At 33.6% G+C, this 25,529-nt stretch overlaps 1 protein-coding gene across 5 annotated transcripts in view; it reads right to left on the bottom strand.

The window, feature by feature from the left end:
- Nucleotides 1-25,529, bottom strand: part of LRRC7 (leucine rich repeat containing 7) — a 494,934-nt gene that overhangs the window by 249,509 nt on the left and 219,896 nt on the right. For all 5 annotated transcript variants that reach the window (XM_069478071.1, XM_069478070.1, XM_069478069.1 and 2 more), the window contains one exon: nucleotides 5,909-5,987. In XM_069478071.1, the coding sequence (XP_069334172.1) occupies nucleotides 5,909-5,987 (79 nt within the window). The remainder of the gene's footprint in view (nucleotides 1-5,908; nucleotides 5,988-25,529) is intronic.

Genomic DNA, 25,529 nt, shown 5'->3' with positions numbered 1-25,529 from the left:
ATCTACCCAGTAGATGTATTGTAATTTACTAGTAATTTCCTCATTGTTGAGCATTAAGAATGTTGCAAATTTTTCAAAATGCATCTTTTAATTTATACCAAATAAAAATGCTTCTTCAGATATGGTAAAATATAACAAAAGAACTCAGGAATTTACATACTGACTTCATACATTTCTATCTGTAGAAAGGTAATAATATTAAATAATTATCTATATAATAAAGTTGCTGTGAAAATTAAAATGAAATAACATATCTAAAAGCCTGAGACATGGTAGGTTCTCTATAAATGTTAGCTCTTGGTTTTCTCATTGAGTAGTCACTTTTAATTTTATTGTGATAATATTCATTAATGATTTAGTTAAGGCATTCAGGCTATACTATAAAGTTCACATCTTGCTAACACTCACAACTATAACTTTTATATTATAGGGTTTTCATGACCTAATACTTTACATATTTCTTAGGGCAAAGAAAATAACAGAAAAGCAATACAGAAAAAAATCAGTGGAACTCAAATTTGGTTTTTTAAAAAGATAAATAAAATAAAAAATCTCTAGTTAGATTAATCAAGCAAAAAAAGAAAAAAAGACACAAATTTCCGACAACAGGAAAGAAAGAGAGGGCATCACTAGAGAACCTATAGATATTAAAGGACCAATAAAGAAATTCTTTGAAAATGATATGCCAATAAATTTGAAAACTTACATGAAGCATACAAATTCCTGAAAAACACAAACTACTAAAGATAACTCAAGAATAAATAAGGTAGTTTGAATAGCCATATAGGTATTAAGAAAATTAAATTTGTAATTAAAACTTTCTCATCATGAAAACTTCAGGCCTAGATGGCTGCACTTACATATTCTCCAATATTTAAGGAGAATAATATTAATTGTATACAAACTCTTATAGAAAATAGAACATTTCCCAACTCATTTTATGAAGCCAGTTTTACCTTGACAGCAAAGTCAGACAAAGAAATTACGAGACAAAAAACTTCAGACTAATATGCCTCATCAATATAGAAGGGAAAATGCTTAATTATTTATAGCAAATCAGAGCCATCAATATATAAAAAAAGAGTAATACTTCATAACTGAGTAGAGTTTATCCCTGGAATGCAAAGCTGGAATGGCATTCAAAAATCAATGTGTAAGTTATCATATGATCAAACTAAAGAAGAAAAACCATAAGATCATGTTAATAGATGTTATTTAAAAAAAAAACCCAACTTTAACCAAATTCAACATTCATTGATAATAAATAATCTCAGTAAACCAGATATCAAAAGTGTGGCAGACACATTTAAGGTGGCCCTTGTGTTCCTCACCTCCTGATGTTCATGCCTTAATATAATCTTCTTCCTTTGAGTGTTGGTAGGACCTGTGACTTGCTACTAATCAACAGAATGTGACAAATATGATGGGAGTCACTCCCATAACTATACTATTTAGATAACCCCCATCTTGCTGAGAGACTCACTCTCATTCAGCTGCTGGCCCTGGAGAAGCAAGCTGCTATATTGTAAACTGCCTTTGGAGAGGATTACATGGCAAGGAACTGCACACAGCCTTTAGGTCCCACGTGTAGCCTCGCGCTGACAGCCAGCAAAAAAGCTGGGACTCATGGCAGTAATATTCATTGGGTGCTGGTCAGGTGGCGGGGTGCGGTGGGGGTGTGGGGAGTAAACCCACAACTAAATGGAAGCAGAACGCACTGTATGGGGGAGGGACATGCTTGTATCCCTGGCTTGAGCGGGGCAAATGCATTACATGTAACCAAAATGTTTGTACCCCCATAATACCGTGAAAAAAAATGTGACAAAAGAAAAAAAAAAAAAAGCTGGGGCTCTCAGCTTTATAACAAGGAAATGAACTCTGCAAACAACTTGAATGAGAGTGAAAATGGATTCTTCACCAGGTGAGTCTCCAGATGAGAATACAGTTTGACTCACATCTTGATTGTAGCTTGGTGAGAACTTTGAAGTAGGGAACTCAGATAAGCCATGTCCAAATTCCTGACCCAAAGATGCTGAGAAATAATAAATATGTGTGGTTTCAAGTTGCCAAGCTTGTGGTAATTTGTTACATAGTATACATAGCTAGTGAGGACTTGAAGTGAGTGACAGGGTACTGGAAACATTCTTAACCTAATAAAGGGTATATCTGAAAAAAAAAAACAAGTAACAATCACACAATGGTGAACGTCTAAATGCTTTTTCCCTAAGACTGGGAACAAGGCAATGGTATCTGCTTTCACCTCTTCTCTTCAATATATAAAGGAGGTCCTAGCCAGAATAATAAGGCAAGAAAACTAAGTAAATAAATAGCATATAGATTTAAAATGATAAACTAAAACTGTCTTATTTGCCAGAGATATGATAGTTTACATAGAAAATCTCCCCAAAATCCACAAAAAGAATTTAGTAGAACTAATAGTAAGTTTAGCAAAACTACAGGATCTATGGTAACTATATAAAAATCAATTGTATTTATATACACTAGTATTAAACAATTGGAATAATAAAGATCATTTGCAACAGCACAAAAAACATGAACTACTTAGGAATAAAATGAATAAAACATGTAAAATGTGTATGTCAGAATTCATAAACTATTGATAAAAGAAATTTTAAAAGACCTAAATCAGTATGAAACTATATTATGCTCAGAGATAAGAATCCTCAATATTTTTGAGATGTCATTTCTGCCCAAATTGATTTACAGATTCAATGCAATCCCTACAAAAATTCCAGCAGGCTTTAATATTTTTGTGGAAATTAGCAAGCTGGTTACAAAATTTATGTAGAAAATCAAAGGGTATAGACTAGCCCAGACAATTTTGAGAGAGAAGAACAAAGTTGAAGGACTCACATTCCATGATTTCATAACTTAATATAAAGCTACAATAGTAATAAGAGTATGGAATTGGTGTCAGAACAAGCATATAAATTAATCTAACAAAACTGAAAATCCAGAAAAGGACCCAAACATATGTGATCAATTGATCTACAACAAAGGTACCCATGTAATTCTATGAAAAATGGATAATTGCTTCAACAAAAGATACTGGAACAATTAGCCATGTGCAAAAGAAATGAGCCATGACCCTTACACCTTGCAAATATACAAAAATCAACTTCAAATTGATGACAGACCTAAGTGTAAAACCTAAACTATAAAAATTTCAGAGAAAAGCATAACGGAAAATCATTATGCCTACGAATTTAGCAAAGATCTGTTAGACAGGAAACAAGAGTATAAACCATAAAAAATTATTAAATAAGACTTCATTAAAATTAAAAACTTCTATTTGAAAGGAACTATTTAGAAAATGAAGAGATAAACTGTAGTCTTATCTATTTGTAAGTAAATATTTGCTAGAAGACTTGTATCCACAATATATAAATTCTTACAATTTAATAATAAAAAGGCAAGCCAATGAGTATGGACAAAATGTTTGAATCTTTACAAAAGAAGCAAAACAGATTGTAAATAAGTACATGGAAAGATGCTAATTAGACATTAGAAATGTAAATTAAATCATAATGAAATACCACATCTACTACACTAGCTAAAATAGAAAAAATAAAAAACTGATAGAACCAAATTCTGACAAAGATGAGGAACAGCTGAAACTCTAATATATTACTGGTAGGAGCACAAAATTCAATAGCTGTCTTGGAAAGCAGTTTGGAAGTTTCTTATAAGGTTAAACATATGCATACCATACTATTCGCAAAACTACTCCTAGGTGTTTACCCAATAAAAATGAAAATATATGCTCACATATACACACGTGTATAATTTGTACCAGCTTTAATGATAATAGCCCAAAACTGAAAACATTCTAAATGTGTAACAACTTACAGATACACAAATCATGTGATATTTGTTATACTGTTACAATGGAATACTACCTAGCAGTAAAGAGCAATGAAGTACTGATTATTGAAACAACATGAATAAATCTAAAAATCATTATATTAAGTAAAAGAAGTCAGACACAAAAGTATGATATAATTTATATGTCATTTTGGAAAAAACAAAACTACTGGGGTAGTAATCAGATCATTGGATAATTGGGCTGAGGGAACTTTTTGGGGTGATGCCAATAATCTATATCTTTATTATGGTAATGGTTACATGCATGCATACTTTTTTCAAAATTGATTTAACACCTAAAAGGATGAATTTTGCTGCATATAAACTATATTTTAAAAAACCTGGCTTTAAAAATTAATATACTATTTAAATTCATTTTTCTATAGAGTAACTTTTTTATGAATTTCCAAACTGTCTGTTTATAGTATTATACATTTTTTATAAAATAGGTCACATTTATTTATTTTTTAAAAAGTCATACATATGAAAGGAATTCAGAGACATATCTGATATAGCTATAGACTTTAAACTTCCTAAATATGTAATTCATCATCTGGCTTCCATTCCCATTTTTACCATTATTCCTAAATAGGATGAGCTATTAGAATTAATAAAATAAGGAATAAAACAATTCATCATCTATTCTGGATTGTTATGACTCAAGTTAAGGACATGGTTGCAGTTCTGGTGTGAGAGATTAGTAACATCTATTTCATTGAGATGTTGAAAAAATTTCATTTTGGTCCAAGAGTTTTGGAAAAGCTTTTCAGGGCTTTGTTTTGTTTTGTTTATTTTTCCCTCCATATTCTACTTTTGAGGTAGAAAAATTGTAACTTTCAAACACACTTTATTGCTTGATGTTCTACATTTTCTACTAAAAGCCTCAAATTATTTCACAAACCATTTAATATAAAGATCTCCATCTAAACTTCTATTTCATTCTTTTACATTCCATGCTTGGCCTCAACTAGAGCCTCTTCTCATGATCCACAGAGAATCACCTCACTCACTACTCCCTCTCCTCAACTCTATTGGTATAAAATTTCCCATCAACTTCTCTTGAATGCCTTTCCAAACGGGCTTCAGTTTCTCCCAGCCTCCCCAACTTCATGTGGACAAAAGACAGAAATTTTTCTCAAATTCTACTGTCAGCCTTGTGTAATTAAAATGCCAGTCTTACTCTGAAACTCATTGTCTGCATCTGAATACCACTGATTTGTTTATACTTCTTCAAAATACTACAACTGTCAATAGTCATTCTAAATTTTATACCCATTTCCATTGTTAGTGACATTAGCTTCATGTTCATGACTTATCCAATCCATTTACTTCATGGTTTCTTGACCTGCTTGGTTCCATAGACCTTTGTCATTACACAATACCCAAAATTCACCAACATGATCACATAATGGGTCTCATTTTCCCATGGCATTTCTTACTAGCAGATCTTGAACCACATATACCGTTTTTCTAATCACAGCATCTTTACCATCCATGTCTTCCATTCTGCTATCCTCATAGGGTTATTGCTTTCCTCTTGCTATGGTCTCTGGTACACAAGTATTCTCTATTTCTGGTCATACTTGAATCCTTTGAACTACACAGTCAGTTATTTTTATGCACTCATCAAAAACCTAAACTCTTACACTCGCTTGAAGTTCTGTCAGGTTCTTGATGCTATATTACCACCATGGCCATAACTAACAGCTCTTCTCTTAGTTTCAACTCTCATCCATGGATTGTGGCCTAAGAATTACTAAGAATTTCTGAGAAGAAAATGATGACATAGTTTACTTCAAAGTAATGTTATCTTGTGCCAATTGGGACTTCATTGCCACTCAGCAATGCTTTTAATCATGTTTTATCAAACTATTCTGATGTAATTATTTCATTCCTATCATTCTATTAAATGCTACATCAATGTTATATTTAAAGTTCAATTATTTGTGAATTTCATCTATCTTTGTACATTATTTTCCAATGGAAACATACATATAAATAAAATTGAATCACCCATACTCACTTAGAAATGGGATTGACACTGGCTTCAATAATTGTTAAACACTTACAGCACTTTATGTTTTCTGGAAATTCTTGTACACCTAAAATGTGAAAAAAATGAAAGTACATGAAAAGGTTCCAGCAAACATTCTTTAAACTATAGTTCTAATATTAGGAATAATTATTAAAATTATGAGTCAAAACACAGTGTAAACACCATTTAGGATAACCATTTAAGTAGGAACAATAACTTAATAATACATTAATGTCATATAACATATACATTTTTTATAATAAAAGTTGAATGTAAAATAATATTTTATGATAGTAATAGTTGGAAATTGATATAAAATTGAGGACAATTGTATATTTAGCCTAAGATAGAACTTTGACATTTACTAACCTAAAGAATTAACAATAGCTTAAGCTATTTAGTTACAGTGTCACTGCTGAAAGAAGGGAGAATCAGCAGATACAAAGAAAACAGAAGATAAAATATTTACTGCCAGAATCATTTTATAAGATTGGGAACACTGAACACATACACTTGAAAAAATACTTAAGGACACATCACAAAACAATAAATATTCCCGAACAAATATGTGTCTCTAACAAATTTTATGGAATTCTTTCTTGTTGGCTGCACAGAGTGTAGCTCTGCATCTGCCTGAAAGTGTGAAGAGATGAGCATCTCTTCCTTGTGTCCTCCCTGGAGTCCCTGAAGTAGTCTCTGGCTTATTGCCTTTGAGAATTGCTCATCTGCTGTCACAGCTGTGCTACGGGCTTTGTGACAGAAAAACACACATATTTCTATGAAACTGAAAATAAAGAAGCCACAAACCTAATCTATAAATGTGAGGGTCAGAAGAATAGAATATGTGGGATAAACTTCAATCAACTGATACAATATAGTAGGTTCTGCAAAAGTTAGAAACGAAGACTGAAGCTGTTGCTACGTGATATGTCTGCAGTACCACTTTCTCTCAATTTTTGAAACTATTACTAAGGATATAAAAATTTCCATAAAAAACTAAAATAGTCCAGTACTTCATATCTTACAGAAGAATGAGGAACATTTTGTGGCAGGATGTAGTTGAACTTTTTGATGATGGATGCTCAAAAAACAAAAGATTCTACCTTCCAGGGAGGCTCAGTGGCTTATACCTATAATCCAGCACTTTGGGAAGCTGAGATGAGAGCACTGCTTGAAGCCAGGAATTCAAGATCAGCCTGGGCAACATAGTGAGACTCTGTCTCTATAAAACAAAACAATTAGCCAGAGTGGTGGCATGAACCTATAGTCTCAGCTACTTGGGAGGCTTAGATGAGAGGACTGCTTGAGCCTAGGAGTGTGAGGTCATACTGAGCTATGACTGTGCCACTGCACACCAGCCTGGGCAACAGAGTGTGACCCTATTTCAAAAAAAAAAAAAAAAAAAAGAAAAGAAAAGAAAGCAAAAGCAAAAGCAAAAGCAAAAGCAAAAAGGCAGTCAAATCCAAGACAGGTCATTTATTATCCAATGCAAAATAAGGGTGAAAAGAAGAGTATGGGTTGTTTCTCATCCCATTTCTCTCTATGTGAAATTGCATTAGAAATTATGTCCTTAGATCAATGGAACAGAATAAAGAACCCAGAAATAAAGCCACATAGTTATAGCCAACTGATCTTTGACAAAGTTGACAAGAACATACACTAGGGAAAGGATACCCTTTTCAGTAAATGCTACTGGGAAAATTGGATTGCCATATGCACAAGAATGAAACTGGACCCCTATCTCTAACCATATACAAAAATCAACTAAAGATAAATTAAAGCCTTGAGTGAAAGGCTCAAAACTGTAAAAATACTAGGGGAAAAAAAAAACAGAGAAAACTCTTCTGGACATTGGTCTAGGCAAAGAATTACTCAAAAGCACAGGCAACAAAAATGAAAATAAAAGAATGGGACTTAATTAAACTACAAAGCTTTTGCACAGCAGAAGACATAATCAACAGAGCCAACAGACAGCATGCAGAATGGGAGAAAATATTTGTACACTACACATCCAATGGGGAACCAATATCCAGAATTTACAAGGAACTCAACTCAACAAAACCCCCACAATTAGCCCTATTAAAAAGTGGGCTAAGGACACGAATAGACATCTTTCAAAAGAAGACATACAAATGGCTAAAAAGCATATGAAACATCACTAATCATCAGAAAAAAGCAAATTAAAACCACAATGAGATATCTTACACCAATCAGAAAGGCTACTATTAAAAAGACAAAAAATAACAGATGTTGATGAGGGTACAGAGAAAAGGGTGTGGAGAAACGCTTATATACTGTTGGGGGGAATGTAAATTAGTGCAACCTCTATGGAAAACAGTATGGAGATTTCTCAAAAAACTAAAAATAGAACTACCATACAATTCAGCAATCCCACTTCAGGATATCTACCCAAAGGAAAGAAATCAATATATAAAAAAGATACCTGTACTCATATGTTTATCATAGCACTAATCATAATAGCACATGTATAAAATCAACCTAAATGTCCATCAGTGGAGGATTCTATAAAGGAAATGTATTTATACAAAAAGGAATATTATTCAGCTATAAAAATGAATGAAATCATGTACTTTTGCAGCAGCATGGATGGAACTGGAGGCCATTATCTTAAGTGAAACAACTCAAACACAGAAAGACAGATAGTGCATGTTCTCACTTATAAGTTGGAGCTAAATAATGTGTACACATAAAAGCAAAGTGTAGAATGAAGGACAATGGAGACTGGGAGGGGTGGGGTTGGGGGGGTTCAATGATGGGAGGTTGCTTTGTGGGTACAATGTGTGTTGCTTCAGTGATGTATGCACTGAAGCCCCTTACTTCAACAAAATACAATATATCAATGTAGTACAGTTGCACATGTACCCCATGAATAAGTACCAAAAAAAATGGTAAAAAAGAAATTATGCTATATTAAAATGATTGCTGAATTATTTTAACTTCTAAATAAGAAATCAAATAATTTTGGAAGCTTCATTATTTATGAATTTAGTAAGAAAGATTGATTCTCTTTTTCAGAAGATCATGAGACCTAGAGCTACTCTAAGTAAATGTTAAAAAATGGCACAATAAGCTAACCTGTGAACCATCCTCAATATTTCCCCTTAGAATTCACGTTTACCTTGGATATCGCTAACTAATAGGAATACAGACTTCTTCTATTCTCTCTTAAGCTTTTTCTGTTCATTCTCCAATCTGAGCTTATTACATGCTGTTGTGCCTGACGCCTTATTTTCCAGGTTGCTGTCTTAAGACGATATTCTGTTAAAGTATGTGTAAGCCAAGATATGGAACCAGAAGTAAATTAAAATATGATTATAATGAAGAGATTATATCTATTTATCTTCTGCTGAAAATAGAATTGCCTATTGTGATGAAAATTGTACTACATTATTTGTCCAAAATGTGTATTATGTTGTTTACAGTTTAAATTTAAAATAATTCAAAGCAGAGTCTGTTGACTTAAGGTAGAATCCCAGCTTTATTATTTACTGGCTGGGTAACCCTAGGAAAGTCATTTAAACTCTCAATGTCTTAGTTTCCTACTCTGAAAAATGATGGTTATATAAATGGTTTCATCATAGAGTTGTAGTGAGGATTGAAACATGATACAAAGCAATTGGCACAAAGTACTATAATAATGTCATCTATAATTATTAGAAATAAATATAGCAGAGGATGTTAGTCAACAAAAGAACCAAAATCACATCAAAATGAGCTAACTTTAGATATAAATTTGTAAAATTTATCTGTTTCTGAGAACACAGGAGAGAGGTAAGAATTAGTGTGCTGAAAGACTATGCTAATCTCTAATCAATACAGTAACTGAGATAAATTCTCTTGCAGATGAGATATAATTGATATATAAATTATACTTTACATATATAATAATATAATACACAAGGGGGTGTACATACACACAACACATACATTATGATATGTGAATATATGCTGTTGAGGACTCAAAAGTACCAGACATTGTGCTAAAGAAACAGACATCAAAAATGAAGTGAAGCTTACTTCACTTCATTTTTTTCAAATTTATATTCTAACTTAAAAGAATGATTGGAAGAAAAACTCTATGGGAGAATAAAAAGAAAAATCTGAGCAAATTGTCTAGAAAATATAGTAAAATTAGACCAAAAAAACCCAGAAAAGATAAAATTAGAATAGTTCAGACATTTTAGTATCTAAATAATAAAATCCCTAACAAGAGTGAACTGTGAAAACAAAGAATAGAAAATCTTAAAGAAACAATTCAGGAATATTTCAGTAATTTCAAAGAATGAATAGCAAAATAATACAGATTAGAAAAGTTCACCAGTTCAATGAGTACAGGAATAAACAGAAGGGAGTATATACAGATTTTATACAAAGTATCAAGATCTAAGTGATATTTTACTTCTCAAAAATATTTGGAATGAGAACATTATGAAGAAATATATATAAATTCTGAAGCAAAATAATTTCCAATTAAAATCTTTTATACCACCAAACTATTATCCACTCAACTATAAAGATGAGGGTGGAATAAAGACATTTTCAGTGACATCAACAAGATGGCAGAATGGAGTTTTATACCATTATCTCCCAGTGTACTGATTTTGACAACCATCTAGAGATGAGAGTATATTTGAGGGAGTCTTGGCATCCAGCAGAAAAATTCCAGTACACCACTGGAGCAAAACATATAAGAATAGACGCATTGAAGAGGGTTAGGAGAATAATTTCATTTTACCCACTTCAACCCTCCCCTAAGGTGGTACAGCTCAATGTTAAAAGATGCCTCTTCAATCTATGATTCCCCCATAGGAGAAAAAGTGTAGTAAGTGAGCGCCTGGCTTTCCCAGCTGTATGGAACACTGCTCTAGAGGCCCACCCCTTTTCTTGCTCCACCCAGAATACTGAGGGGAATAGCATGGCTGTGTGGGTGGGAGAAGCTGGAAGCAGGGAAGAGAGGTGGAGACTCTCAGCAACCAGAGCTCAAAACTAAACAAAGAGTTATATAGCCTACTATTCTCTATTAGAAGGTTCACCCATGAGCTGTATGGTATGCCTTAGCTGAAGACTGGCCCAACTGGCCCATAGGTGTCCCTAAAACATTACTTTCCCTATCCTTTCCTCTGTAACTAAGGCTAGATTTTTCATGTGCCTGCCGGATAGCCAGTGCAAGCATTTGCAGATATTTGGCTGGCATGCACAGCTAGCCATCTTGACTCTGCAGGATTGGGAAAGGGCACATAAACTCAAGCATCTCAGGGCATTGCCTAAGGGAAACAAGTGGAATACTCAGCACCCACTCTGGCTTTGTGGGATTGAGAGAGGCCAAATAATCTTAAGAAACTCTGCCCAAGAGGAAACAAGATAAGTGGAGTGGGGACATCCATAGAAAATGTCTGCAAAAGACTTAGAATTCTTCACCTGACTGACTGGTGAAGATGTTTATCTCCTGAAGCCAGTCAGTAAAGACTGAAGGAAGTGACAACTTCTTCAAATGCAAAGACAATAATACAAAACTTCAAGGAATACAAACAAACAAACAAACAAAAAACCAAAAAAAAAAAAAAAAAAAAAAAAAAAACCAAGGAAACATGACACCACCAAAGGAACAATAATTTTCTGGTAATCAATCCCAAAGAAATCAATATTTATTAATTGCCTTACAAAGAATTCAAAATAATTGTTTTAAGGAAGCTTTTTAGTTTTTTTGTTTTTAGTAAGCTATAAAATGGCAGAGATAGACAACTCAATGAAATCAGGAAAACAATATATCAATAAAATAAGAAGTTGAATCAAGAGATAGAAATTATTTTTTAAACCTCCCCAAAATTCTGGAGCTGAAGAAATAGTAAATGAAATGGAAAATGCAATATAGAGTTTCAAGGGCAGATTTGATCAAGCAGAAGGAAGAATCTATAAACTTGGAGACAGGTCATGTAAAATTACCCAGTCAGAGTAGAAAGAAGACATAATGAAAAAGAATGGGATTTATGAGACACCATCAAGATAAATAAGATAAAGATTATGGAAATCCCAGAATAAGAAGACACAGAGAGAAAGCACAGAAAACTTATTTAAAGACATAATGGCTGAAAAATTCCCAAATCTTAGAATAGAGATGGACATCCAGGTACCTGACGCTTATAGATCTCAAAACAGGTTAAACCCAAACTGAAACACTATAATTCAATTGTCAAAAATGAAAGATATAGAAATTTTAAAGCAGCATGAGAAAAAAGACACCAAAATCAAAGTAACCTCACTTAGATTACTAGTAGATTTCTTAGTAGAAATCTAACAGAACAGGAGAGAGTGGGATATTTTCAAGGCTCTGAAAAAATATATAAATTTCCAACCAAGAGTATTTTACCAGGCAAATCTGTCATTTTCCTAGACAGACAAAAGCTGAGGAAGTTTATCACAATTAGACCTATCTTACAAGAAATGCAAAAGGGAGTTTTTCAAGCTTAAATGAGAGGATGCTAATTAGTAACATGAAAACATATAAAAGTTTAAAACAGAATACTTTAATACTGTAATGGTGATGTGTAAATCAATTTTAATTCTAGTATAAAAGTTAAAAGACAAAGGTTATTAAAAATAAATAAAGCTACAATAATTGGTTAGTGGATGCACAATATAAAAAGAAATAAATTGTGACATCAAAAGCTTAAAATATGTGTGTGTGGGTAAAGGCATTAGAATTTTTATAAGCAAAGTTAAGTTACTATCAGCTAAAAATAGAATGTTATAATTATAAGATTTTTTAAATGTAAGCTATATGATAACCACAAAGTAAAGACCTATGGTAGATACAACAAATACAAAAAATAGGAGGAATCAAGTCACACCACTATAGAAAACCACAAGGAAGACAGTAAGAGAGAAAGAGAAATAAAGGAATTACAAAACAGTCAGAAAAAAAATTTAATAATAGCAATAGAAAGTCCTTACCTATCAATAATTACTTTCAATGTAAATGGACTTAATTTTCCAATCAGAAGACAGAGAGTAGCTGAATGGATAAAATAACCAAAACACGACTATATGGGCCTACAAGACACAGGTAAGGCCAGCATTACCTGACACAAAACCATACAAAAACATTATAAGAAAAAAAAAATCACATGCCAATATTCCTGATGAACACAGATGCAAGAACTTCAACAAAGTACTAGTAAACCAAATTCAACAGCACATGGTTAAATAGGATCTATCCCTGGGACACAAAGATGGTTCAACATCTGCAAATCAATAAATCTGATACACCACATTAAGAGAACAAAGGATAAAAATAATATGATCATTTCAATAGCTGCAGGAAAAGAGTTTAACAAAATCTAACATCCTTTAATAATAAAACTCTCATCACATTAAGTATCTAAAAAAATGTACTTTAACACAACAAAGGACATATATGACAAGCCCACAACAAATATCATACTCAACAGTGAAGAGCTGAAAGCTTTCCTCCTAAGATCAGGAACAAGACAAGAATGACCACTTTTGCCACTCTTATTCAACATAGTACTGAAGTCCTAGCCAAAGAAATTAAGCAAAAAAAGAAATAAAGGCATCCAAATCAGAAAGAGAAGTAAATTGTCCTTGTTTGCAGATGACATGATCTTTTATAGAGAAAATCCTAAAGAATCCTTCAAAAACTGTTATAATTAATAAGCAGATTCACTAAAGTTCAGGATATAAAATTAACATTTTGAAATTAGTTTTATTTCTATATACTAACAATAAACTATCTGAGAAAGAAATAAATAACCTGTTTACAATAAGATCAAAAAGAATTCAATACTTAAGAAGAAATTTTACCAAGGTAAAAGATCTGTACACTGAAAACTTCAAAATACTGATGAAAGAAATGGAAGACATAAATAAGTAGAAAGATATCATGTGTTCATGGAGTGGAGAATTAATATTGTTAAATGTTCATACTGCCCAAATAATTCACAGATTCAGTGCAATCCCTATCAAAATCTCAATGACATTTTTCACTGAAATATTAAAAAAATCCTAAAATTTTTATGGAATCACAAAAGACTCTGAATAGCTAATTTTGAGCAATAAGAACAAGCTGGAGGCCTCACAATTCTTGATTTCAAACTATGTTATAAGGCTACAGTAATCAAAACAGTGTAACACTGGCACAAAAACAGACATACAGACCAATGGAACAAAATAGAGAGTCCAGAAATAAACCTACACATAATCAACTAATTTTTCATAAATGTGTCAAAAGTACACAATGGAGAAAAGACAGTCTTTTCAACAAATGGTGCCGGAAAAACTGAATATCTACATGTAGAAGAATGAATTTGTACCTTTTATCTTAGGTCATACATAAAAATCAACTCAAAATGGATTAAAGACTTAAATGTAAGACCTGAAATTGTAAAACTCCTAGAAGAAAACATAGGAATAAAGCTCCTTGACATTGACATTGGTAATGATTTTTTGAATATGACACCAAAAGCACAGGCAACAAATGCAAAAGTAAACAAGTGGGATTATATAAAATTAAAAAGGTTTCACACAGCAAAACATAATATGTGCAAAGCTTATATGCATAAAATATAAACATAACATATACATATACATGTGTATATGTACCTATATAAATATTTATGTGTGTGTGCATCCATACACACCCACACACACACATACAATAAATTATTATTTGACCTTAAAAAAGAAGGAAATCGTGCTCTTTGCAACAACATAGAGTGACCCAGGATGATATTATGCTATGTGAAATAAACCAGACAGAGAAAGATGAATACTGCATCAGATCATTTATATGGGGAATCTAAAAAAGTCAAACTCATAGAAACAGAGAGTAGAATGGTGGTTACCAGGCCCTAGGGGTGGACGGAAAGGGGGAGATGTTGGTCAAAGGAAATAAACTCAGTTATAAGATGAATAAATTCTGAAGATCTAATGTACACCATAGTGACTGTAGTTAATAATGCTATATTGTAATCTCGAAAAAAATCAAGTTTTTTAAAATTAAAAAGAAAATGGAATTTAAATAAGAATGAAAATTAAGTTCTATCTTCCAATTAAACAAAGCCAAATGCCAGCTCTAAAACACAGACACTGCCAAAAATGTTTAAAAATCTCTTTCACTGGGACATTCCAGGATTCCCACTAAAATATAAAAATAAAGAATTCCCTTAAAACCATGCTTTTGCATAAAACAACTTTTGGAGAAGAAATACTGACTGGTTGCAGAGAGGCCAGAATATGTCTGCTATGGTCTGAATGTTTGTGTCCTCCCCAAATTAATGTATTGAAATACTAATGCCCAAGGTGATGATACTAGGAAGAAAGTGGTGCATTTTGGAGATGATTAGGCCACAAGGGCAGAGCTCTCACAGATGGGATTCATACCCTTATAGAAGAGTTCCCAGAGAACTGTCTTGTTCCTTCCACCATGTGAGGACACAGCTAGCAGGGGCATGGCAGCTCTCTGGAGCCTTTTTTATGAGGGCACTAAGGGCCTTATACTACCTGAGGTTCTGTTTATGAGGAACAAGCCCTCATCCAAATCAGACTCTGCCACTGCCTTGATCCTGGGCTTTACAGCTTCAGAACTGTGAAAAATAAATGTTTGTTGTTTCTAAGCCACCCGTTTGTAGTATTTTGTTATAGCAGCCTGAACAGACTGAGACAGAACCTCTCAGAGTATGTTCATTTCTTGATATTCCCGCCAGTACCTGGGTTATAGCTAAGAAAACAATGGAAACTCAGCAAATGCTTGTTAAATTGCATCTAATTATATTTTAGCATTGATAGCTTGAAGCAACAACCTGAAACACTTTACAAACAAAAAGAAACACTGGATTTTATTCCAGAAGCTACAGATTCTAACTACCTGTTTGAAGATAAAAAAAGGTAACTATCTCTTTCCATACAAATACCAAATTTTCAAGAATTTAGTGATCTCTCAAATGCTGAAAAATTTCTAACTTATAAATTTTTGTATAAATCAATACACATGTAATAGTTATGGATAGTGCATATTGAATGCTTATGTCTTCTGAAGTTCACAAATATCAGTCCAAATGGTTTACTCTATGATATGTGTCACATGCTGATAAAAGACAAAAACCCTAATGTTATACCTTGTATAAAATAAAAAAGGAAAACATATTTATAAGATTTTAATATTTTCATCTGATATTTTAAATTATGATATCGATTTTTGTAATTGCATTTTTCAATATTGAGAAGGCAAGTAGGTTATTTGTATATCTAATAAATTGGATTGGACTTAAGGAAAAAATCAAGGTTAATAAGAAAATGTTACAAGCACTTTATTTCATCCTCTTAATGATAAAATAATTTAATATTCTCATTTAATTAATGAGGAAACTGAGGCTCAGAGGCTAGCCAGGATTTGAAACCAGGCCAAGCTTATTCCAAACACTACCATATTTCACTTATGTTAAATTGCCTCCATCAAATCTAGGATTTAAACTACTTTGGGATATGAGTTTTAGCTCTACAAGATTGGCAATGTAGCACTTATAACAGAGCACTATATATTGCATTTGTTGCATACTTACTATACAGGTCAAACACAAACAACCCCAGCTTTCTGGAACTCTGAGTTTAATGCATACTCAAGACAGATCATGTAGCATCCTTAGAGGGGCATTGGAAATGCACTTGCTCTATAATCACCTTTGGTCAAATTTCAGACAGTATCAACTTTTTGGAACTTTGAGTGTAATCATCAGATAATAAAGTCCTTCATTTCTGAATCTGATATACTGACAAGAAGCACTGGAAGCTTAGTTCAGAATATTTGTACTCTTAGTATTCAATCAATAGCTATTAGCAAGAGCAAATAAGAAGAGAGGCCTATTCAAAATAGGGTGTCAGCATGAAGAAGTTATAACTGATGGTCTCATTATGGAGAGGATAATGGGAAAAACTACCAAGTTGACACCAGAACTCTTCACAGTTACTATTCTTATTTTGTGTAGAGACAAAGAGCTACATGCACTAAAAAAGACAGTTTAATACCATAAACCATGATGAACTCAAATCAACATGGATAAGTTAAATTACATTTATTTCACTCATTTTAAGAAGATAATGCAATGTGAAACATTTTTGGAATAATGTCCACCCAGAATGATTAAAACAAAATTAAAATTTTGATATGTAAAAGGATGAACTTTAATTTTATTTTGAAAATTAGTTTGTGTATACACCCACATATCCCAAGGATATTTGGCAAATGAGGCAATAACTTGTTGTGCAGGAAGTACTGATTAGAGATTCCAGAGAGGCAATCTATTATATACTAGAAAGAAAAAAGCATACAGCTATTAGGTTAGTAAATTTAGGAGAACCTATACAGGTCAGATCTTAAGAAGATAATGAGAAAGAAAAAAAAAAAAACAAGAAGAGCAAACAGACTAGAATTGTTTACTTTACCTCTAACTACTCAAGTACAGGGACTCAGGAACTCAGTAGGAATCTCAGCAAGAAGAGTTAAAAGGTCTCCTGCAAGACTCTGCCTATTTTATTGGCTTTATAAAGCGCAAAGCCAAATGCTGGTAAAGTAATCAATAATTAGAGACAGTCATACAACTGATTCAACCTTAGGGACATATTTTGAGAAAATTTTGAGAAGTGGTTATGACCTTGACCAACAATGAGTTTACAGAGGAATGAATTCGACTTAGTCTAAATGAGTTAATTTAAGTGACACCTCATTCCCTCTCTTTCCCTCTCTCATTGCTTCAACAACAAACATATCGAATCATTATGATGTGAAATGGACTGTTTAATAATTTTGATTCATATCGGACTAATGAATTTTTCCTTCATTATTAATCAGCCACTTTATTGAGCACTCACTATGCCTGCACATTGGTAGGGGCTATTGTGGATTTAGACACAATGTAAGGTTGTCTTGGTTTGAAGGAGTTTATACTGAAGCTGAAAGGAAGCATGGCATGGTAAAGAGAGGCCTCATAATACTGCATTACCGGTTCAACTTCATTGTCTCGCAATTACTTTAGGATTTGCTGAGACACAGAAGACAGGTTATTCACTTAGCTCAGAAAAGGCTCTGCTGTGACTCTAGGAAAATTGATCATTCTAGGTTAGCGGTCCCCAACTTTTTGGCTCCAGGGACCGGTTTCATGGAAGACAATTTTTCCACGGAAGCGAGGGAACCGGGCAGTGAGGCAGAGAGGGGAGACAGAGCTCAGGTGGTGATTCGGGGCCCTGTTTTCCTAACAGGCCATGGATGGGTACTGGTCCCAGCCGGGGGTTGGTGACTGCAGGTCTAGGTGACAAGAGACCCACACAGACTTCAGAAGGGCAAGGGAGTAGTGGCAGTTCCTTTCCTCCTTGTGTTTAGTACTTAACCAGACTGTAGACTCTATCTCCAATGGAGTAAGTGCTGGTAACACATATAGGCATTATTTGTTGATTTTATTTCCTGATGAAAAGGTTAGAAAGAGTTAAAAGTCCTGGCATCAGGCTGAAAGGGTGGCAGGAGAAAGAGATTTGAGTTTTGTTGCCATGATGTCCATTAGGAAACAGAGGAAATCAATCTTCAGTTTATCTTAAAATCATAATTCTGGGCAGAAGCAGATTCTGTAGAAAGGGAAGATAGTCTTAAAGTGACGGAAGTGCTAGTGATCACATTTCAGATAAATAACATATTATTGGTGCAGCAAGTGAGGCATTTAATAGGGCAAAATAATAAGCGCTACTCTAAATAAATGGTCTAATGATTTGCAAAACACCAAAGACCACATTTATTGCTTATGGAGAACAAATACATGGTAACATTTTCTTCCCAACCCACACAAGGCATCCCAAAATAGACTCTCCTAAGAATTTATAATATATACACTACCAGAGTCTCTATTTTTCTCTTAGTAGGCTCAAATGTTTAAAGATTTTTATCATTTAACTTGTTACTCATATCTGCTTTCCCTAATGTATTTGAGAGAGAAATATTCCCTCTCATATCCTGCAAGTAGAGGATATTATTTGTCTTCAGTGTTTTGCATGCATTTGGGAGAAGGGGTGGAATAATTGGCAAGTTGGTAAAACACAAAATAATGCCTTCAATTCTGATTGCCTTTCATTATAACTAACAATAATGATTTTGCCTACTATGATGCTGTTCAAATCCATTCTTGTATAGAAATAAGTTTTAGTGGATCAGAGAAAAATCACTTAATTGCTGCAGAATTAGAAAGAGCTTTCAAATTAATTCATTTTCATTAAAGTCCTTAAATTATAGTGTCATAGTCTCTATGACAAATTGACAATCAGACTTGAAATGGAATCACTGCTTAATTAAACCTTATCATTCATTACCTTGCTTTACCATATGAAGCAATTTACTCCATTATGACCAGGTATCAGCTCTATAAACAGACATAGACTATTTATTCAGAGATCACAATATCACAAAATCATTTATCTTTGATGCACATAGAATTTTTATTTTATTACTTAATTAAAATATTAAGAATAACAGATAAAAAATTCTTTGGTGTGGACAGCTGATGCTTTTACCCACAGATTGCTGCATGTAATTAGGGAACAGAAAGAATTAAGAGAGGAAGGGTGATTTATATGCAGCATGGATATTTATTTATTTATTTCTAAATATGTAGCTAGATAAATAACCAAGTTTTGGTAAAATTGACTGAAATTTCTTTAGAAAGATCAAGGTTAATGTACTTATTTTTAAGAAAAAAAGAATAGGATTTTTATTGAACACAAGAGGTTGAAACTTCATTTTCCAATTCATCTCTTTCCAGTTCATTAGGTGTTTTGAATCTTCTAAGTAAGTAAAATGTTGCAAGTATTAGGTGCTTTCAATGTTACAAGTATGTAAAAATCATGAACATATGGTATTAATATTTGTCCTAGAGAAGCAATATAATGGAGAATAAAGTATAATATTAATAGATCCCTGGCCTATACCCAATAATCAAAGAATACATGTAATTATAAGTAACAAGGAACATTTTAAAAATTGACCACATTCTTGGCCACAATGTGAAAGGCAATAACTAATAAGAACTCGGTATCATCCAGATCATGTAGCCTGCAATATATTTCCATAAAAATAACACACTGATGACTAACAAAACCCCCAATATATTAGAATACTACAAAACAACTGAGTAAATCCTAAGAAAGAAGAAGAATGGGCATAATAAAAATAATTGCAATAGAAAATAGAAATTCATGAGTTGGAAAATAAATAAAACAAAAAAACTAAACATCAAAAAAGACCAATAAGACAAAAGTATATTTGAAAGATTAATAAAGTAGAAAACATCTGGTAAGATTATTAAAAAGAATAAAAGATAGCACAAAACAATATTAGGAATGCAAAGGAAGAAACAGCCACAGATGTGGAAGAGATTTATAAAAAGTATAAGAGAAGATTATGGACAATAAATGGAAATAAAATTGAAATTCTGGATGATGAAATGGATTATTTCTTAGTTGAATTATAATTTACAAAAATGTTACTCAAGAAGAACAAAGATTTAAGGATTAGAAAGAAAGAAATAATATTGTCATATGCAGATGAAATGTTTTTATACATAAAAATTCAAAAGAATCTACTGGCTATATATTAGAACTTATATTCACCACTGTAGCTGAACATAAGATCAAGATAACAAAATTAGTAATGTTTCTATACAGAATCAACCAAAATTAGAAAAAATATTTTTTAAAAGGGATAAAATTTATAAAACTAACAACCTAAAGTACCTAAAATATCACTCTTCACAAAATATATGTAACACCTTCATGATGGAAGTTACAAAATTTTATTGAAGGACACAAAATAAAACCTAACACGAAATACCATGCTCATGAATTACAAGTTTTACCACTGGAAAAATATCACCTCTTTCTAAATCTTTCAATTCAAATCAATTAAAAAAATTTCAATAGATTGTGCACCTCAACAAATGGAACCTAAAATTCATATGGAAGAATTAAGTACCAAGAATAGCAAAACACATTTGAAAATGAAAATAAGAAAAAAAAAAGGACTCATGTTTTCAGATATTAAAACTTAAAATTAAGCTATAGTGATTAGAATAATGTTGTAATGGCACAGGAATAGGCAAATAAGGTGATGGGACAGGATAGAGATTTGGGGGGAAAGGCTTTCTGTAATAAAAAAGGTAGAATTACAAATCAGTAAGGAAACTCAATAAATGTTGCTGGCACAATTAATCATCTATTCATATGGAAAAAAGATAAATTTTGGTCATATATAGCACAAAAATAAGTTGGAAATTAATAAATTAAAGACCTCAGTGAGAAAAGAAAAACTACTAGTTTTAGAAAAAAATATAGAAAAATGTCTTTGTGATATTAGAGTAGGGAAGACTTTCTTAAGTTATAAAAACACAGCTAATAAAGGGAAGAGTAATAAATTTTAGTACACTAAAATTGGCAACTTCTTTATGACAATGGCATCTCTAAGTGAAGACAAGCCACAAATTGGGAAACAATATTTGTAGCCCATACAAGCAACAATGGACTAGTGTTAAGAGTATATAAATCTTTCAAATCAAATACAGACATTCAAAATTGAAATGGACCCAAAGAGAAAACTATAGAGAAAGATACTGTAAACTGGCCAATAAATTTTTTTATTGCCAACTTCACTAGTGATTAGTGAAATATAAATTAAAGTATCAAGCTACCCTTATATATCCATTTGATTGGCTGACATTTAATATATCTAATAACCCAATATGTGGGCAAGTATATGGAGCAGTAAGGACTTTCCCACTTTGCTGATGTAACTAGATCCACATTGATTTCCAAGGACGAATTTCAGAAAGACAATGTGGAATGAAAAACTCACAGAATAGAGATAGGATCAAGATGGCTGACTAGACACAGGTAGTATATGCCTCCTCCACAAAGACGAACCAGAATAGTAAGGAGATAGTCATATTTCAACAGATCATCGTGGAGAGGACATGAAGATTCACCAGAGAAGTGAGGGGAAGCACCAAAAAGAAGTAAGGAGAGGGTTTAAGGCAGCTTGCCTTTCCAGGAACTGGGTGAGAGCTGGGAGAAGCTCCTGGATGAAGGGAAACAATAAGAAATACCCAGTGCTTCATAGTCCAAAATGGGCTTTTACAGTCTTGCCTATGGGAGAACCCCTTGACCCACACGGGCCTTGGGCCTAACACAGGGAGCTCCCTAGAGATCGCAAAGAGATGTTGCTTCAGAAGGGGAACTCACACAGAATCCCACAGGCATCTGAGCCTACAGCATTTCCAGCTGGGTGCCATTCTGACAGCCCACATACCGAGGATCTACAGACAAGGTTGCCGCCACTGCACTGCTCTGAGGATGAAGAGGGGGGACCAGGAGCTCACACAACCATGGGAAGGTCCCCATCCCCTGTTGTGGGATGCTATTGAGACTGAAATGTGAGTGGATCACACTCCCCACTGTTTCTTGCCTATGCCACCTGCCTGGAAGGGGCCCCACCCTCTCTGGTCACAAGTTCAAAGTGCCATTTTGAGAAATCAGTACTGGGCTGTGCTCTGCCCTTGGGCCAAGTTCAGGCTGACATGGCTGTAGCCTCCACCTGGCCAAGGAGAGAGAGAGAAATCAGGCTCTCATAGACATACCTAGCACAATACCCACTGCACTGTTACAGACTTCTGTGAAACTGAGATGTGAGTGGACTGAACTCCCCAGAGCTTTTGCCCACACTGTTTGCCTGAGAGGAGTCCTGCCCTCTCTGGTTGCAGGCCCCAGGCACCATTTTGAGAGATTAATCCTGGGCTGTGCTCCGCCCTTGGGCCAAGTTTTCAGTGCAGCTATAGGGGCCACCAGGCCAGGGAAAGACAGAGAAGACAAAGCTCTCCTAAACATACCTAGGGCCATACCCACCACTCTGTTACAGGTGGCATGGGATTGCAGACCATATTAGTCCCAGTGGGTTGATCCACTACTGCTACTGCCCTCACCCAACATCACATCAGCTGCCCAGGGGCCTGAGAACCTGCCAACATACCTGGCTCAGTCCTCCCATTAATAGCTTCTGAGAAAGATACCTAGAAGCCCAAGACTTGGCCCCCCAACACACACTAACACCTCTGCCAGTATAAGCTGATCTGGGGCCTAAACAGGCACACTCAGCATACTGCTGCCACCACCAGAGCCTCAAGACTGGCTCAGTTAGCATCCAAGTCCTCAGCAAAACTTCACCACAGCCTCAACTAATAACCATACCCTAAGCCACTGAGGAAATCATAGATACTACTGACCCTGTGTACTGATGAAGAAATCATATAAAGGTCACACTACCAAGGCACCCAAAACCAAAGCTAAAGTATCTTACTAAACCAACAACATACATACATCTTCAAGAAAAAATTCTCACCTATGAAAGCAACTTCAAAAAACTGGAAGAAATGACTGTGACACCAGATGTGCAGATCTCAATGCAAGGAAACAGGAAACATGAAAAAGAAAGGAAACATGACACCACCAAAGGACCAAAACTATTGTACAGCAAAAAGTCCCAATCAAAAAGAGTTCCTTGAAATTCCAGACAAAATTCAAAATATTGATTTTAAAGAAGTTCAATGAGATGAAAGAGAAATCTGAAAACCAATACAAAGAAATCAGAAAATCAATTCAGTATATGAGTGACAAATTTCCCAAGAAGACAGACATCTTAAACAAAATCCAAGCAGAAATTCTTCAACTGAAGATCTTATTAAAGGCCAAACGATATACTACAATACACATTCAAAAGGTTTGCTAATAGACTAGACCAGGTAGAAGAGCAAATCTCAGAACTTGAAGAAAGGCCTTTGAAATAATTCAGTCAGACAAAAATAAGGTAAAAAGAATAAAGAAGAATATACAAAGCCTTTGAGACATCTGAGACTACATAAAGCAACCAAATTTATGAATTCCGAGGAGGAAGGGAGATCAAAAGTTTACAAAACCTATTTAAGGAAATAATCGATGAAAACTTCCCAAGTCTAGCACAGGAATTAGACATACAGATAGATACAGGAGGTCCAGTGAACCCCAAGAAAATATATTGTGCAAAGTACTTCATCATGACATATTATATTCAGAATGTCTAAAGCCAAAGTGAAGGAAAGAATTTTAAAATTAGCAAGAGAAAAGTGGTCACCTATAAAGGAAATCCCATTAAGACTAAAACAGATTTCTCGTCAGAAGCCTTACAGGCCAGAAGAGAATAGGATGGCATTTTCAAAGTGCTGAAAGAAAAAAAACTGTCAGCCAAGAATTTTATTTCTTACAAGAATAAGCTTCATAAATGGAGGAGAAATATTCTTGCCCACACAAGCAAATGCTGAGGGAATATGTCACCACTAGACTCCTATAGGAAATGCTCATACGGGTCTTAAACATGAAAATGAAAGGTTGATATTCACTATTACAAAAACACATGAAAATATAACTTGCAGGTCTTATAAATAATCACCCAAGGGGGGAAGATTAATCAAATGGCAACATTACAGAATTTCATGAAACCACAAAGACAAAAAGAGAAAAAGAAAAAAAACAAAAACATTATAAAACAAACTAGAAAGTAATTCCTAGTTGCTACATTCCTATAACAATGTAATAGGAATAAAGGAATAAAGGTATCAATATTAACCTTGAACATAAATGGGTTAAATGCTATACTCAAAAGATATGGATTGGTAGAATGGAGTGAAAAAAAAAAAACATGATCCAATTATATGCTGCTTATGAGAAACTCACATTGCTAGTAAAGAAACACATAGACTGAAAGTAAAGGGATGGAAAAGATTTTCCATGCAAACAAAAACCAAAAGTGAGCGAGAGTAGCTGTACTCATACAAACTTTAAACCAAAAACAGTAAAAAAAGACAAAGACAAAGACGGTCCTTATAAAATGATAAAGTTCAGCAAGAGGATATAACAATCCTATATATATATGCACCCAACCTTGGTGCTCCCAGATTCATAAAACAATTATCACTAGACCTAAAGAAAGAGATAGAAAGCAACACAATAATAGTGCAGGACTTCAATATCTATACATACCATCAAGATTGAAAATTAACAAAGAAACATTGGATTTAAATTGATCTTTAGACCAAATGGACTTAAAAGATATTTACAGAACATTCTTCCCAACAAATACAGAATATACATTTTTTCACCAGCGTATGAAACATTCTCCAAGATAGACCACATGTTAGGCTACGAAACAAGTCTTAACGAATATTTTAAAAATTGAAATCATTTCAAGTATCTTATCAGACCACAGTGGAATAATGCTAGAAATCAATAGGAAGAAAAACTTCAGACTATGCAAATACATGGAAATTAAACAGCGTGGTCCTAAACAATCACTGGGTCAATGAAGAATTAAAACATAAATTAAAAATGTTTTTGAAATGAATAAAAATGAAAACACAACATACCCAAATCTGTGGGATACAGGAAAAGCAATGCTAATAGGAAATTACATTGCATTAAATGTCTACAACAAAAAAGTGGAAGATCACAAGTTAACAAT

Source organism: Eulemur rufifrons, chromosome 8 (genome assembly GCF_041146395.1).
Source record: "Eulemur rufifrons isolate Redbay chromosome 8, OSU_ERuf_1, whole genome shotgun sequence".
In the NCBI taxonomy this organism is placed as follows: Eukaryota; Metazoa; Chordata; class Mammalia; order Primates; family Lemuridae; genus Eulemur; species Eulemur rufifrons.
Note: the sequence above shows the minus strand (reverse complement) of the source record. Positions and strands in the feature narration are given on the sequence as shown.